The 16,954-nt window shown below is 45.8% G+C and overlaps 1 protein-coding gene across 3 annotated transcripts in view; it reads left to right on the top strand.

Moving 5' to 3' along the window:
- Positions 1 to 16,954, top strand: part of LOC135197869 (heparan sulfate glucosamine 3-O-sulfotransferase 1-like) — a 265,961-nt gene that overhangs the window by 227,845 nt on the left and 21,162 nt on the right. For all 3 annotated transcript variants that reach the window (XM_064225061.1, XM_064225063.1, XM_064225062.1), the window contains one exon: positions 8,480 to 8,609. In XM_064225061.1, the coding sequence (XP_064081131.1) occupies positions 8,480 to 8,609 (130 nt within the window). The remainder of the gene's footprint in view (positions 1 to 8,479; positions 8,610 to 16,954) is intronic.

Genomic DNA, 16,954 nt, shown 5'->3' with positions numbered 1-16,954 from the left:
GTCTGCTAGCCTATTCCTTTTCCCCCGTCAAAATACACTTGTTCATTCTTTGTATGCTTTTTCTTTGGCTATTGGTAAATCTCTTACTTCTAACTTGATTAATCTTTCCAAATCTACAATGTTTATAATTTCTTTGGCTGTTTCCAAACTAGATATTGTTCTAGTTTCAGGGCTTCCTAACTATGTGTCGTATGGGAATGCATGCAAGTATGTTGGTTTGCTCTCAGACAAGGCGGAAGAGTGGTTGTAACTTCTCTCCTCCCCCCCTCCCCCAGCCTCCCAACCTTTCCCATTTTCTTTTGCACCTCATTTTCTTTCTCTCATTTGATTCGTGTGGACGCACCCGAGTCGCTTAAGAGTGTCTCCCTTTCATTGAGTTGTGGATGCGATACAGTACGTACTCGACTGCTGTCTCCTCCTCTCACCCTCTGTCAGAAAGTAGAAGAGTTTGAATTGGAGAATGGTTGGCGTTTGTTGCAATGTTACGCTTCGCTGTATCCTCGTTTAGTTGGGGAAAGTGGTAACATAGAGCATAAGTTTCAGAATATTTTGCTGCCCTTTAAGTATTGGAGGAGTAGAACCTAAGCTTTCTCCTTCAATTAGAGCACGTTTCTTATCTTTTCTTGTACTTGGGAGCATCGCATAAAGCTCCCCTTGGGTCTTCCGTGGCTTGTCTTCTAGTTTTTTATGAAGTTGCTGAGCCAGAGACCACCACTTGCGATACAGGTGCTTACACCATCTTCAGTGAGAGGTTTGGTTTCTTCCTCTTTCCTGTGGAGAGACGAACTCGAGACTAACAGGTGCTTTAGGCATGCTGGAGTGGAATCTCAGGCTAGCTTGTTTACTTTTTATCTTTAGTATGAGTCTCTTCTCTGCATCAGCTTAGAGAGTTGGAGGCGCCAACCTAGGGAGGTTGCGAACCCATCTTTAAAGGTGTTTGGCACCAGCAGGGGTTTATTGAGGAAGAGAGTTAGTTTTAACTTGTTTCTGATGCTGCAGGCTAATATTCTCATGCTTATACTAACTCGGTTTGGAAGAAGTGAAAACACTTTTGCTTTTGTCTGCTTATGCTGCTCAGGTCGAGGCACTGATGGAGAATATATTGGTAGTCATGTTTATACCTTTCAGAGATATATTCAGCCCTCAGGTTCTGGTAGAGAGACTTGAGAGCAGTACCTTACAGGGGAGTTATGGTTTTTTGGGTTTCCCTCCACTGGTTTAATCTCCTATAGCTGTTCCTTTGTCTTCTTCAGGGGAAGTTTCTCTCTTTAGTAGGGGGTTGTATATAGAGAGAGAATGAATGGACCAGTAGGTAATTCGGTTTTTATTTCAAACTTTCCTAATTCCATAAGCAATTGGAGATAGGCAGTATTTCTTGGACACTTGGAGACTGAGTATCATGAATTGGAAGGCTTTAAACTGCTGTATGTACTTAATAATGTAATTAAGGATCTGATGTCTATTTTACCTGTTATAAACAGATTTGGGTAATTATATTGAATTTTTACATTGGTCTCCCTATGTTACAGTAATTTTGTACAAGTAACTTACCCAGCAGATATATACTTAGCTATAGACTCGGTCGTCCCGACAGAATTTCAAAACTCGCGGCACACGCGACAGGTAGGTCAGGAGATCCACCATTCCCGCCGCTGGGTGGCGGGGTCTGGAACTATTCCCGTTTTCTAAGCCATAATTTCTCTGTCGGTTGAACGGACAACACCTATTGTTCGTTCCTCCATCTTGGATTTCTACTCGTTTGCCGAGAATTTGGATTGGTTTTTTGGTGACGTATTCTGTTTTTTCTCTGGCTTGGCATACGCTTATTGTGGACTGTTTTTCGACTTTGGTTTTGACTACTCTTTCACGATGTCTGACACTAAGGCTTCACCTATGTTTAGAGTTTGCAGTAGGGAAGGTTGTAAGGTTAGGCTGCCTAAATCGGCATTAGATCCTCATAGTATTTGCGCTAAATGCAGGGAGAATGAATGTTCTTTTAATAACACCTGTGTTGAATGCGAGAACCTTACGGAGCTTGAATGAATGGAAAGACTTATCATCATATGTTAGGAAGCTTGAGAGAGATAGAGTGAGAAAGGCTTCAGCTAGGTCATCTAGTAGATCTTGCTCTTTAGAACAAGAAGTTAACTCTCCTACTAACGATTTTCCCTTAGCCTCAGCTTCTTCTCCCTGTTCTGAATCCAAAGATTCTTCGTCAGAGAGGGAAAATGTTAAAGCTTCAATTAAGAAACTTCAAGCTCAGCTACGAGCTCTAAACCAAGGTAAGAGTGGTGATAGTGACTTGTGCAGTGTCCCCAGTGCAGTGGAGGGGGCGTCTGACCGGTTCCTCATTGCTCCTAGGCCTAGACCGCTTCCAAACTCCCAGGACCAGGGGAGGAGGAATGTCGAAAGCCGCAGGGAGGATGCAGAACATCCCCAACGGTCAGGCGTCCCTTCGGCAGATCCTGTTGTAAAGTCCCAGGCTGCCTCGGATTGCCGCAGAAAAGGCGTCCTAAGGGAGTGTTTTTCGGCCTCAGACTCTTCCTCTCCTAAACGAGGATGGAGTTCGGCCTCTCTTTCGCGCCCTTTGAAGAGAGCCTGGAAGGCGCCTAAAGGAGACGCGGCTGATTCCAGCCCAGAGCGTTTTCCCGAGGATTGGCCTTCGGGACCTAAGAAGACTAAACAAGAGGAGCCTTCTCTTCAGGATCCTACGAAGAAGTTTTTGTTTAATCTGCAAGAGCAGTTAGCTTCTCTAGTAGGCTCCTTTGCTAAGGACTCGACAAGGAGGAAAGATGTTTCGCTCCCTGTTAAGAGTTCCGCTAAGCGCCCCTCTTCGTATAGGAGAGAACCCTCACAATCTCCAGGGCGTTTATCGCCTTCGTCGAGAGACTCGTCTGATAGGAGTTGTTCTCCTGAGAGAAGAGTTCTTTCGCCCTATAGGCTGTCTTCCCCAAAGCGCCCTCTGAGACGCCGCGAATCGAGCAGAAGTCTCGATCGGTTTAGGTTTAAGGAACCGGAAAACCGATTTAAGTATCAGGATCCTTTGGGTCTGCAGGACCAGGAGCCAGACAGGCGCAAAGAGGCAGCAAGACGCAAGAAAGGGCGTCAAGAGCCTCTCAGACCACAGGATTCAGGACGTCAGGATTCTGCTAGAAGGCAGGAATCAGGACGCCATGAGCCAGGACGCCATGAGTCAGGACGCCATGAGTCAGGGCGCCAGGAGTCAGGGCGCCAGGAGTTAGGACGCCAGGAGGCAGGACGCCAGGAGTATGTTAGGCGTCAAGAGTTAGGGCGCCAAGAGCCTGTTAAGCGTCATGAATCAGGACGCGGGGATCTTTTCAAGCGCCCTGAATCAGGGCGCCAGGAGCCTAGCAAGCGCCACGAACCTGGCGAACCTAGACAACAAGAGTCTAGTAGGCGCAAGAGTGTTTCCGACAGGCAGGAGCCTCACTCTTCGTATAGAAGTGCTAATGTTCAGCGCTCCCCTTCTCGGGAAAGGAGTTCTTCTCCCGGGAAGAGCCAGATCACTCCCAAACGGTCTCCTTCTGTGGATCAGTTGGACCAGGTATCGGAAGACGACGAGCCAGTAGATGTAGCAGTTTCTGACTACAAGAGACTTTCTCTTTTGCTGCTAAAGGAGTTCGGAGACTCCCTTCATCCTGCTGACCCTCCTTCACCAGGATCGTTGATGTCTAGCACAAAAGCTCTCAAGTCGTCTTCCTTCGTCAAGATGCGCCCCGCTCTTTGTATGAAAAAGGCATTAAAGACTTTTTCAGAGTGGTTGACTTCCAGAAGGGAAGCGGGCAAGACAGTTTTTTCCTGCCCTCCTTCCAAGTTAACAGGCAAACCAGGAAGGTGGTACGAGACCAAAGAACCTATGGGGGTTAGGCCTTTCCTGTCTTCCGTCAGATTGCGGATTTTTGCTTCCTTAGTGGACTCTTCTAGGAGGAAGTCTTTGCTGTCTGCTAAGGCAACTTGGGGCATGTGTGAGCTAGACCACCTTCTAAAGGGCCTCTTTAAAACCCTAGAAGTCTTCAATTTTATGGACTGGGCTTTGGGAGCGTTAGCTAAGAGAGCTCAGGACACTTGACTTTGTTTCCATGGAGGAACTTTCGAGCGTCCTGGCTTTGCCTTGGACAGAGCGGTCATGGACGGTTCCGTAGAAGTTGCCTCTCTTTTTGGGGGGGGAAGGGGGAACGGGAGTCTTAAAGAAGAGATCGGTCTTTAGCTCTTTTCTAGCAAGAGCAGTATCACCTTTGCAAAGGACATCTCTCCTTTTTGCACCGTTATCCCCGCACCTATTTCCACAGGAGACTGTTAGAGAGGTTTCTAAATCTCTTACGGAGAAGGCAACTCAGGATCTCCTCACGCACTCAGCTAAGAAGTTTAGGCCGGCAGTGCCTATAGAGAAAAAAGAGAGACCCTCTTTTGTACAGCCCTTTCGAGGTGCCTCCTCTTCTAGCAGCCCCTCTTAGAGGTCGCAGACCAGATAGAAGGAGTAGACCATCTAGAAGGTCCTTCGGGAAGTCTACGATGAGCGGGAGGGGTCCCTCCGTAAACGAAAGAAGGCGCCAGACTACTCCACTTTGCCAAAGTCTGGGCGCAGAAGGGAGCGGACTCTTGGTCCCTCTCTATCCTGAAAAAAGGATACTTGATCCCCTTCAGGGAAAATCCTCCCTTGACGACAACTCCAAGGGAGTTGACTGCAAGATACTCGGATCCGGTCCGAAAGCTTGCTATTTTGCAAGCAGTGGAACAGATGATTTCCAAGGAAGCGGTAGAACTGGTTCAAGATCTCCAGTCTCCAGGATTCTACAATCGGCTATTCCTGGTACCGAAAGCATCGGGGGGATGGAGACCGGTTCTAGACGTCAGTGCCCTTAATTTCTTTGTATTGAAGAAGAAATTTTCAATGAGACGTCTTCCTCTGTTCTATCTGCTCTTCGTCCAGGGGACTGGATGGTGTCCCTGGACCTTCAGGATGCGTATTTCCATGTGCCAATTCATCCGGCAGCAAGGAAGTATCTGAGGTTCATGTTCCAAGGGAAAGTGTTTCAGTTCCGAGCGATGTGCTTCGGACTTTCGACTGCCCCTCAAGCCTTCACGGACATCATGAAGAATGTAGCTTATTGGCTACATCTGGAAGGGATCAGGATCTCGTTATATCTGGACGATTGGCTAATAAGAGCCCAATCGGAGAAAAAATGTCTGGAGGACCTATTAGTTACTCTAAATTTGACAAAGTCCCTAGGACTTTTAGTAAATCGCGAGAAATCCATGCTGACTCCCCAGCAGAGAGTATTGTCTATCTGGGATTCAGATGGATTCTCGGGATTTTTCTAGCGTATCCTTCGCAGGAAAGGAGAGAACGCTGCTTAGAAAAGGTGGCACTCTTCTTAAGGAAAGAACATTGTTCCGCGAGGGAATGGATGAGCTTACTGGGGACCCTCTCCTCGATGGAACAGTTAGTTTCCTTAGGAAGACTACACCTACGACCCCTTCAATTTTATCTGAAGGAGAAGTGGGATTGGAAGTCCAACAATCTAGGAGATACATTTCCAATCTCGAAAGGGATCAAGGAGAATATCCGTTGGTGGTTAGATCCACAGAAACTAAGCAAGGGAATCTCCCTTCGCTTACAGAACCCTCGCCTAGCGTTGTTTGCAGACGCCTCAGATTCAGGGTGGGGAGCGACCCTAGGTTCGGAAGAAGTGTCAGGCACTTGGGAAGGAGAACAAGTGTCCTGGCACATAAACAAGAAAGAACTAACAGCCATTCATCTAGCTTTAGTTCATTTCGAGGAACAGGTCTCAGATCTGGGGATTCAGATTCACTCGGACAACACACAGCCCTCGCTTATATAAAGAAACAATGGGGGACGCATTCCTTTTCCCTGTACGAATCAGCAAAGGATCTGCTGATTTGGGCTCAGGAAAGGAAGATCTCTCTCCTCACAAGGTTTGTGCAGGGAGAGAAAAATGTCCGGGCAGATCTGTTAAGCAAAAAAGAACAAGTCCTACCCACGGAATGGACTCTCAATCCTCAGATTTGCCAACAACTTTGGCATCTGTGGGGAAGGCCCAATATAGACCTGTTCGCGACCAACAAGAATCACAGATTAGAGACCTATTGCTACCCGATCTCGGATCCACAAGCAGTAGCAGTAGACAGCTTTCTGCTAGATTGGACGGGCTTGGACGCATATGCCTTCCTCCCTCCTTTCAAGATAGTAGGGGAAGTATTGAGGAAGTTCGCTTGCTCGGAAGGAACAAGAATGACCCTCATCGCTCCCTTCTGGCCAGCTCTCGATTGGTTCACAGAGATGCTGGAGTGGTTAGTAGATTTTCCAAGATCGCTTCCACTAAGGAACGATCTTCTCAAACAACCCCACTTCGACAGGTTTCACAACCACCTCCCCGCTCTAAGTCTGACCGCCTTCAGACTGTCGAAGGACTTGTCAGAGCAAGGGGCTTTTCACGAGAAGTGGCGAAGGCTATTGCAAGAGCCAGAAGAGTCTCACCTCTAAGTATATCATCGAGTGTGGAGTTGTTTAGAAGATGGTGTAAGGGAAAGAAAATATCCTCTTCCAGTACCTCTGTAACTGAAATCGCAGAGTTTCTCCTATATTTGAGAAAAGACTGTAACCTGGCAGTTTCAACAGTGAAGGGTTACAGAAGTATGCTGGCCTCAGTTTTTCGACATAGAGGAATAGATCTGACGAATAATAAAGATCTTCATGACCTTATAAGGTCTTTTGAGACCACGAAAGAACATGTAATCAAGAAGCCTAGCTGGAACTTGGATGTGGTCCTCAAGTTCCTAATGTCGGAGAAATTTGTACCGTCTCACGCAGCTTCGTTTAGAGACTTAACGAGAAAGTCATTATTCCTTTTTGCGTTAGCAACAGCCAAGAGAATTAGCGAGTTGCAAGCTTTGGAAGGTAAAGTGGGGTTTAAGAAGGATTCAGCGATTTGCTCCTTTATTAACCATTTTTTCTAGCAAAAAATGAAAATCCCTCAAAGCCTTGGCCAAGAAGCTTTGAGATAAAAGGACTATCTTCATTAACAGGGAGAGAACTAGAAAGGACTTTGTGTCCAGTCAGGGCACTCAAGTTTTACCTGGAGAAGAAGAAGTTGCTGAAAGGTACAGAAGAAAGTCTTTGGTGCTCTGTAAGAGATCCGAAAAGATTGATTTCTAAGAACGCCCTTACATACTTCATAAAAGATGTAATAAGGGAAGCTCACCTTAAGTGCGATGAAGAGCATCTCAAGGTTCTCAGAGTGAGAGCTCATGAAGTGAGAGCCATAGCTACGTCTATGGCATTTCACAAAACATGGTCTCTTCAGGCTCTTATAGAGTCGACGTTTTGGAGATGTAATTCTGTGTTCGCCTCGAATTATTACCTAAGAGACGTTAAAATTTCGTACGAAAAGTGCTTTGCTCTGGGAGCGTATGTTTCGGCAAATTCAGTGCTGGGAGAAGGGGCTGAGGCTAATCCTTCCTAATTTAGTTTAGTGCTTAAATTACTTTTTATTGGTGGTTGTTTTTATTGGTTAATTGTCAGAGGGAATAGGGAACCCTCTTACAATTCATAGATTATAACAATACTAACATGGTCAGGTGATCGGGATTGGCTTCAGTGCTCTTTGTGATTTTTTAATAACCTTAACTCTGTCATGTAAGAGGGCGAGTCTCCATTGATATGACAAAAGGTCAAGGCTCTACCATGTAAGTGGGTCAGCCCCCACCCCCATTGGTACGATACAGTATAGGCTCTGTCGCGTAAGCGGGCTAGCCCCCATTGACACGATCCAAAAGAGTTATTCAACCGTAGGTTCATTCCTCGTTGAAACTCTTGAGGCAGCAGACTCATCGACAGTAGTCATGAAGTCTTCAGCCCAATCAGGTAGGAACTATGGATTATGTTATCCAAGAACATAGGTTGTTTTTTCCCTGTTTTTAATGTATTTAGTTTAAGTATTATTTTGTTTTTAGCTGTCTCTTGCCCGCCACCAAGGGTGCCAATCAGCTAAGTATATATCGCTGGGTAAGTTACTTGTACAAAAAATGATATTGTTAAGATACAATAAAGTTTTGTACATACTTACCTGGCAGATATACGATTAATGGCCCACCCATCCTCCCCTCAGGAGACAGGTGGAAGAGAAATTATGGCTTAGAAAACGGGAATAGTTCCAGTACCCCCGCCACCCAGCGGCGGGAATGGTGGATCTCCTGACCTACCTGTCGCGTGTGCCGCGAGTTTTGAAATTCTGTCGGGACGACCGAGTCTATAGCTAAGTATATATCTGCCAGGTAAGTATGTACAAAACTTTATTGTATCTTAACAATATCATTTTACTTTATTAGGTAATTAATAATTTAAAACTACTACTATTAGTTTGCTTGTCATATTTACTTTACTGAAAAATGACCTTGAGTATTATCGATTAATATAGCCCTTTTCAAATGTTTTTAGGTACAAAGCAATCAAGATTAGTCAGTATGCTGTGCATCTATTACACTGGCTTCGTGAATTTCCTCTAGATCAAATACATATCATTGATGGTGACAATCTGATAGTTGATCCATTTACAGAAATTGATAAGGTGAGTGGCAGGTTTAATTTTTGCCATAATAGTGGTATTTCTAAAAGGCAATTTCCACCTAATTGTGCATTGTACTAGCACACTTTATAGTGCATAGCCTACTTTCTTGGTTATACATGTAGTTCAAGCCTAAAAATTGTGGTCATCCTATACTACAATTTTAGAAGAATAAACTTTGACTTCTAAGATGTGTACAAGTAGGCTAGCTTCGACCTCGGTGCAATAACCACCAGCATACAGGAAGATTCACAGTATGAAATAAACTGATGATAAAGGTAATCAAAACATTTTCACTTTATATATATTATTGGCATATCTTCATAACAAATAGCCTATTTGAGGAATAATTCTATACCAATGAAACCAACTTTTATCTATGTGATCCCAGCAGAGAAACTAAACAACAAGTTATGGTTGCGCTCACAGCAGTCTTTATCTTTCGGTAACCTTTCAGCAATTTCAATAATAGTGTAATTACGGTAGTAATAGCATTTAGGATAACATAATATTAATTTTTCATTAAAACTTTCTCATGCATATCACAAGATGCATCACATATGCCACCATCATAGGGATTCCAGTCTGGTTCTGGAGAGTAGACTTCAACTTCGTCGTCATTATCATCCAATTCATCTTCGGTACCATTCTTGGCATTTTTTAAATGATTTTATGAGACTATGCTTTCACATTCCCTATGCTTTTTCAGCAAAATCGCTGTGAACATCAATTGAGGCAGCACGCAAAGCTAATTGTAACTGTTTAGAATAATTCAGCCACATGAACGACAATTTTGTATGATTATTTATATATATTAGCGGTTGTTTGTGAATGGCAATGAAAGGACTGTATCTGAATTAGGTTCCATTTGGCAACTAACGACAGTGATAATGTCTGTAAAACACGCTTTATTATTTTAAGACTGTAAACAAAACCAGAATGCAAGTGGTGTATCATTGCTGTGTTCATATTTTGTAGTATGATAATAATACATGCAATATGATTAGATATAGTAAAAAAGTTTTATTAAAAGTATCACAGTTCTCAATGCAACTATTATTTGACTTTTGCAAGTGGATATCTATCAGTGTAACAACCTAACAGAGGCAATAGTCTCTCTCTCTCTTTTAGAATTCTGGATGAAGCAGTTGTAAACCTATACTACTGACATAAACAACTGAATTGAAAAACAGCTGATTGCTGACGTCATTTATCGTAACTATCAAGCTTTATGAAGAACTCCGTTAAAATCATCAAGTTGTTACACCCTACTGATTCCCAATGGTGGATTCCATAAGTAAAAATAAAATACATTTTTATACATTCAACTTACCTGTCAGATATATACTTAGCTATTTGACTCCGTCGTCCGACAGAAATTCGAATTTCGCGCACACGCTACCTGTAGGTCAGGTGATCTACTTACCTGCCGCTGGGTGGCAGGACTAGGAACCATGGTTTCCCATGTTCTATTATATTTTTTCTGTCGGCCATACTGGCAACATCGTTGTGGGTATCTCCAGCTGGATTCGTATTTAGCATCGCAATTGATCTTCGTTTGGACTTCTCGGTGACGTATTTGCATTGATTGTACTGGCATACGCGATTGTGGACCGTTTTTGGAATTTGATTTGGATTGTTCAACATGATGTCTGATTCTGGAAGTGTGGTGAGAATGTGTGTGAATGTGGGTTGTAAAGTTAGGATGCCGAAGGCATCGCTTGATCCTCATACTATTTTCAAGAAATGCAGGATGTATGAATGTTCTTTTGTTAATACTTGTAATGAATGCAAGGATTTGAGTGCGGAAGAATGGAAATCTCTAACTTCATACTTGAAGAAGTTGGAAAGAGACTGGGTGAGGAGGTCTTCTTCCAAACCTTTGTCTAGTTCTGTATCTAGCGGGGTTATCAGTAATATTATACCCTCTTCTCCTTTTACTGCCCCATCTAATGTACCTGCTCCTTTATTAGAACCCACAGATTCGGCATCTGAGATTGCGAATCTTAAAGCCGCCCTTCGGAAAATGGAAACCAAAATGGCGGCCATTGAAGGTAAGCAGTGTGATTATAGTGCTGTGGATAGTGATATAAGTGTCCCCAGTGCTGTGGAGGGGGCGTTTGATTGTCTCCACAACGCTCCCAGGCCTAGACCTCTTTCAAGCTCCCAAGCCCAGAGGAGAAGGAATGTTGAAAGCCGTAAGGAGGTTTGTGGAGGATCCCCAAACAGTCAGACGTCCCTTCGGCATTTTCTGTATCGCCACAGAATGCCAGAGAACGCTACAGAAAAAGCGTTCTGCGTGAGTGTTTCCGTCCTCCTCGGAGAATTCTTCACCTTAAAAGAGTTGGAGATCGGCGGATCTTTCTCGCCCCCTGAAAAGATGTTTAGATGAACCCAAGGATTACTTCAAGTCCTGAGCGTTTTCAAGAGGAGGACCATTCTGTAATTAAACAACCTAGGGTAGACAATAATGAAGAGACTAACAGAATCCTTCGCACTATGCAGCATTCCATCACTTCTCTGGTGGGAGTTCTGTCAAGAGACCTTCCCAGAAGGAAAGACGATTTCCTGCCTATTAAGAAGTCTAGGCTGTCGAGGGTTCAGACTCGCCATAGAAATTTGTCATCCTCCGATTTGGAATTGGATTCATCAGCCTTGCATAGGCCGAGCAAGATCCGTTCTCCTGTCAAACGCAAGACGCCAACGAAACGCATAGAGCCTTCCAGGCGCGAGACGCCAGACAAGAGCGTCGAGTTTTCTAGACGCGAAGCGCCAGCCAGACGCGAAGCGCTTTCCAGATGCGAGTCGCCAGTCAAGCGCGTCGAGCATTCCAAGCGCGAGACGTCAACCAGACGCGGGACGCCAGTGTGGATCGAGGCGCCAAGAAGACGCGAGTTTCGAGACAGGCACGTGACGCCAACCAGAAGCAGGACGCCTCCCAGGAGCGAGGCGCCAGGCAAACGCCAGGACGCTACGAGGCGCGAGACGTTCAACAAGAAGCGTGACGCCTCTCAGGAGAGTCGTAGCCAGGCAAGCGCGAGAACGTTCCAAAGCGGGTGACGCCAGCCAGAAGCATGACGCCTCCCAGGAACGAGGCGCCAGGCAAGCGCCCAGGGACGCTCGAGGCGCGAGACGTCAAACAAGAAGCGTGACGCCTCTCAGGAGAGAGGCGCCAGGCAAGTGCGAGGACGCTCCAAGGCGCGTGACGTCAACCAGAAGCGTGACGCCTCCCAGGAGAGAGGCGCCAGGTAAACGCGAGGACGCTGCAAGGCGCCAGACGCCAGCCAGAAGCGTGACGCCTTCCAGACGCGAGGCTTCTTCTAGACGCGAAGCTTCTACTAGTTGTGGGGACGTTATTGTTCGTAGTCCTTCACCTACTAGAAACAATTCTCCTAGAGCGACTTCTCTTGATAGAGAATCGATCAGGAAAGAGCGATCTCCTTCTAACCTTGACCTTGAAGAGATTTCTGAGGAAGAAGTTTCAACCAACGAGGGACTTTCCAATTATAAAGTTTTAGCCTCGTTTCTTCTTGAGGAGTTTGGGGATTCTCTTAGTCCTGCGGCTCCTCCTTCGCCGAGATCTCTGTTTTCGAGCACGAAAACCCCGAAATCCTCGGCTTTCTTAAAGATGAAGCCTGCGATTTCAATGAGAAAAGCCCTCCAGTCTTTGGATTCTTGGCTTTTATCTAAAAAGGAAACTCTGAGAACTGTTTATTGCTCTCCTCCCTCCAAGCTGACAGGGAAGAGAGGCATTTGGTATAAGACGGAAGAGGCGATAGGATTGATGCTCCCCTCGTCTGCAGATTCAGATTTCTCGAGTCTTGTAGAGTCTGTGAGAAGACAGTCTCTCAATTCAGCAAAGGCGTCCTGGAGTATGTCGGAATTAGATCAGCACCTTAAGGGAATTTTTCACGTCTTAGAGGTGTTCAACTTCTTGGATTGGTCTCTTGGGGTGCTGGCTAAGAAGACGAGTGAGCCAGATTTTCTTGATCCAGAAACTTTGCACAGTGTCCTATCTTGCATGGATAAGGCTGTGCAAGATGGTTCTGGTGAGTTGGCGGCACTTTTTGGATCTGGAATGTTAAAAGATCTCTTTACAGTTCCTTTCTGACGAAAGGAGTTTCTCCTTCTCAGAGGTCCGCTCTACTATTCGCACCTCTGTCAGAACATCTGTTTCCTTCATCGTTAGTGAAGGATGTTTCGAGATCCCTGTCAGAAAAGGCTACGCAGGACCTTCTTGTGCAATCTACAAAGAAAATTAGACCTGCGGTTCCGACTCAGAAGAAGGTGGCTCGTACTCCAGTGGTGCCCTTTCGTGGAGCCCCCTCGACTCGATCAACTTCGAAGAGAAAACCCTTCGACAAGCGAGGGAGGTCTTCCTTCCGCTCTTTTAAAAAGAGCAAATAGCAGCCATGTCCTCCAAGCACAGGTAGGGGCCAGACTTCAATACTTTCTGGAGGCCTGGTCCGTAAGAGAAGCAGATCCCTGGACTCTGTCTGTCCTACAGAAGGGGTACATCATTCCCTTCGTAGACAGACCTCCTTTGGCAACTTCTCCGAAGGATTTGTCGACGAGTTACAAGGACCCTGGACTAAAACGAAACTCTACCTTCAGAACGGGTTGTGTCGATGAGGGACAAGAATGCAATAGAGCTAGTGCAGGATCCATTCTCCCAGGGGTTTTTACAACCGCCTTTTCTTGGTTCCAAAGGCTTCGGGGGGATGGAGACCCGTCCTAGATGTAAGCATCCTGAACCGGTACGTGGAGAAAAAGAAGTTCTCCATGGAGACTTCAGCTTCAGTTCTGTCTTCCCTACGTCAGGGAGATTGGATGGTATCCCTGGACCTTCAGGATGCCTTTAACTTTTTCATTTGTTCCGATTCACCCATCGTCAAGGAAATATCTAAGATTTGTTTGTACAAGGACAAATCTCCAGTTCAGGGCCTTGTGCTTCGGCCTACAACCGCTCCTCAGGTATTTACGTATCTGATGCGGAACGTGGCCAAATGGCTTCATTTAGAAGGGATAAACATCTCAATGTATCTCGACGATTGGCTAATCCGGGCCAAGTCGGAGAAACTGTGTTTGGAGGACCTACAGACTACTTTGAACCTAGCAAAGACGTTAGGATTACTCGTGAACCTCGAGAAATCTCAGATGATCCCCAGTCAGAACTTAGTCTATTTGGGGATTCGGATGGATTCTCGGGGTTTTCAGGTTTTTCCGTCCCAGGAAAGGATTGCTCGGGGATTACAGAAAATCTCGAGCTTCCTAGAGAAAGAACGGAGTTTGGTGAGGGAGTGGTTAAGTCTTCTGGGAACCCTTTCCTCACTAGAACAGTTCATTTCGCTAGGAAGACTCCACCTACACCCTCTTCAATTCTATCTAAGAAGAATTTGGAGTTGGAAGAACGGGCAACTTTCAGACACTTTCAGAATTCCTCTGGAAGTAAAGAATCATCTGAAGTGGTGGATTTTTCCCTTGGAAAAGAACGAGGGCTTGTCTCTAGAGGTTCGGAACCCAAACCTAATCTTGTTCTCAGACGCTTCAGAGAAGGGATGAGCGACTCTAGGGACAAGAAGTATCAGGCCAATGGAGGAAGGATCAGCAAGACTGGCACATAAACTCCAAAGAACTTTATGCCGTTATTCTTCAGCCCTAAAAGCCTTCGAGGACAGAGGTGTTAGGTCAAGTGGTACAGGTCAACTCGGACAACACCACAGCGTTGGCCTATATCAAGAAACAAGGGGGAACTCACTCTCTTTCTCTGTTCAATATAACAAAAGAGCTGTTGTATTGGGCGAAAGAAAAGAAGGTGACTCTCCTCACAAGATTCGTGAAAGGAGAGAAGAACATCAGAGCAGACAGGGCTAAGCAGGTTAAACAAGTTCTCCCCACAGAATGGACCCTTCACATTCAGGTGTGTCAAGCTCTGTGGTCCCTGTGGGGCAGTTCCAACATATAGACCTATTTGCCACCTACCTATCCAGAAGGATAGAGAACTTTTGCTCCTTAGTGGAAGACCCGAGAGCGATAGCGGTGGATGCCATGCTGCTGGACTGGTCAGGCCTAGATGCCTACGCCTTTCCCCCCTTCAAAATGTTAGGAGTGGTGTTAAGAAAATTTGCGGCATCAAGAGGGACGAGACTAACACTCATCGCTCCCTTTTGGCCGTCTCAAGATTGGTTCACAGAGGTACAGGAATGGACAGTGGACTTCCCAAGATCTCTTCTACACAGGAGAGATCTTCTCAAACAACCCCATTTCGAGAGGTACCATCAAAACCTCCCCGCTCTCGCTCTGACTGCCTTTCGACTATCGAAAGACTTGTCAGAGCGAGAGGCTTTTCAAGCAAAGCTTCAAAGCAATTGCTAGGGCCCGGAGAATCTTCAACTATTCGGGTCTACTAATCAAAATGGATGTTTTTAGAAGATGGTGTAAGAAGAATAAACTGTCCTCCTCCGATACCTCTGTGACCAACATAGCTGTTTGTTCATGAAACTTACCCAGCAGATATAATATATAGCTGTATTTCTCCGAAGTCCGACAGAATTTCAAAACTCCCGGCTCACGCAGTGGTCGGCCAGGTGTTAGTACCCATTCCCGCCGCTGGGAGGCGGGTGTCAGGAACCATTCCCATTTTCTATTCAGAATTTTTCTGTCGCCGGTGTTGATAACAACTGTTTTCAACACCTCCGTCTAGGATTTTCGAAACTTCTCTGTTACTTGAGTATCCTGTTTGTTTTTTTGGTTATCGAACGTGGATTGTGACTAGGCTTACGCTGATAGTGGATTGGATTTGAATTTGGTTTGGGTTTTTCCTGTAACTAAGATGTCTGGGACTAGTTTATCTAGCACCAGAGTGTGTTGTATGGAAGGTTGTAAGGTGAGGCTACCGAAAGGTTCGGTAGACCCACACACAATATGTAATAATTGTAGAGGACATACGTGTGTTATAAATGACCGTTGTAAGGAGTGTGAATGTCTGTCTGATTCGGGTTGGAAGGCTTATGAATCCTATGTGCGGAAATTGGAGCGTGATAGGATACGGAGATCTTCCTCCAGGAGTGTATCAGTCAGTAGAAGTAAGGGTAGTAAGGTTTCTCCTACTATACATTCAGTAGTTGGTACACCTAAATCTGTGGTGCCTTCGGGCCCTGAAAATGTTGTGCCTTCGGGCCCTAAAAAATCAGTAGAAGACAATGCCCTTTCTACGATTCTGGAATCAATACGTAACCTAGAATCTAAAGTGCTCGCTTTGGAGGGTAGGGGAGAAGCATTATTAGTGAACAAAAAGTGCAGTGAAAGTGCCCCCAGTGTTGTGGAGGGGGCGTCAGATCGGCCCTATAATGCCTCTAGGCCTGGACCTCTGTCGAACTTCCAAGCCCAGGAAGACGGACATGTCGAAAGCCGCAGGAGGGTTACGGGGAACCCCCACCCCCCACCGATCTGGCGTCCCTTCGGCAGAACCTGTAGACGATCCCCAGGCTGCCAAAGAGTGTGCGAGTGCGCGTACCTCCGCGAGTGCTTTTCGTCCTCGGAGGCGTTCCTCCCCCTCCCTAACAGGAGTGGGAGCATGAGAAGACCTCTCACGTCCTCTGAAAAGAGCTATGACGTTAAATGTCGCACAGGCGGCTATCGTCAGTAGTCGCTCAGAGGAGGACGCAGAGTCTCTTTGCGCTGCTTCTTCGTTACGGGCTTCGCCTCGAGACTTGGATTACTCTCCACCGCAAAAAAGATCGAAAACTCAAGGTGTCGCACAGGCGGCCAGAGTCTTCGATCGCAGTGAAGAAGACGCTTCACGTCCTTTTTCCCCTGTTGGTTTGCGGTCTTCACCGGAGAGTTTTGCTGCATGGACTCCTCAAAGGAGAATTATGATGTCATCTGACGAGGACTCCTTGGAGCGGCCTAGTCGTTCTAAGAAGAGAACTGAAGAACGGGTCCTGTAAGAAATTATAAAGAGGGCTTCCCCTCGCCCTCGCCTTCTCATAGGATCAGTTTTTCTCCTGAAAAAGAATCTTCTACTACAAAGAGTGTTATCAGGTCGATGCAACAACAACTTGCTTCGTTGCTGGCTGAGAGAGAATCAGAAATTCGTCCGAGAAGAAAAGATAATAGATTACCGATTAAAAGATCTAAGAGGTCTCCCGCACGGGTGGACCGATCGTCTCTTTCGCCTGTGAGTGCTCAATCTAGATTTCGTACGTCTCACCTGCAGTTGGAGAAAGGGCATGAAAAACTTCCTGCGAGGATTCGCCCAGACTCTCGAGGCTCGCTTTATACAAGAACGGACGATCCTATGATTACGAAACGAGGCCGTATACAGTCTGAGAAACTCGACGCTCCTA

Source organism: Macrobrachium nipponense, chromosome 21 (assembly GCF_015104395.2).
Source record: "Macrobrachium nipponense isolate FS-2020 chromosome 21, ASM1510439v2, whole genome shotgun sequence".
NCBI lineage: Eukaryota > Metazoa > Arthropoda > Malacostraca > Decapoda > Palaemonidae > Macrobrachium > Macrobrachium nipponense.
This window is presented reverse-complemented; position numbering and strand designations above follow the sequence as displayed.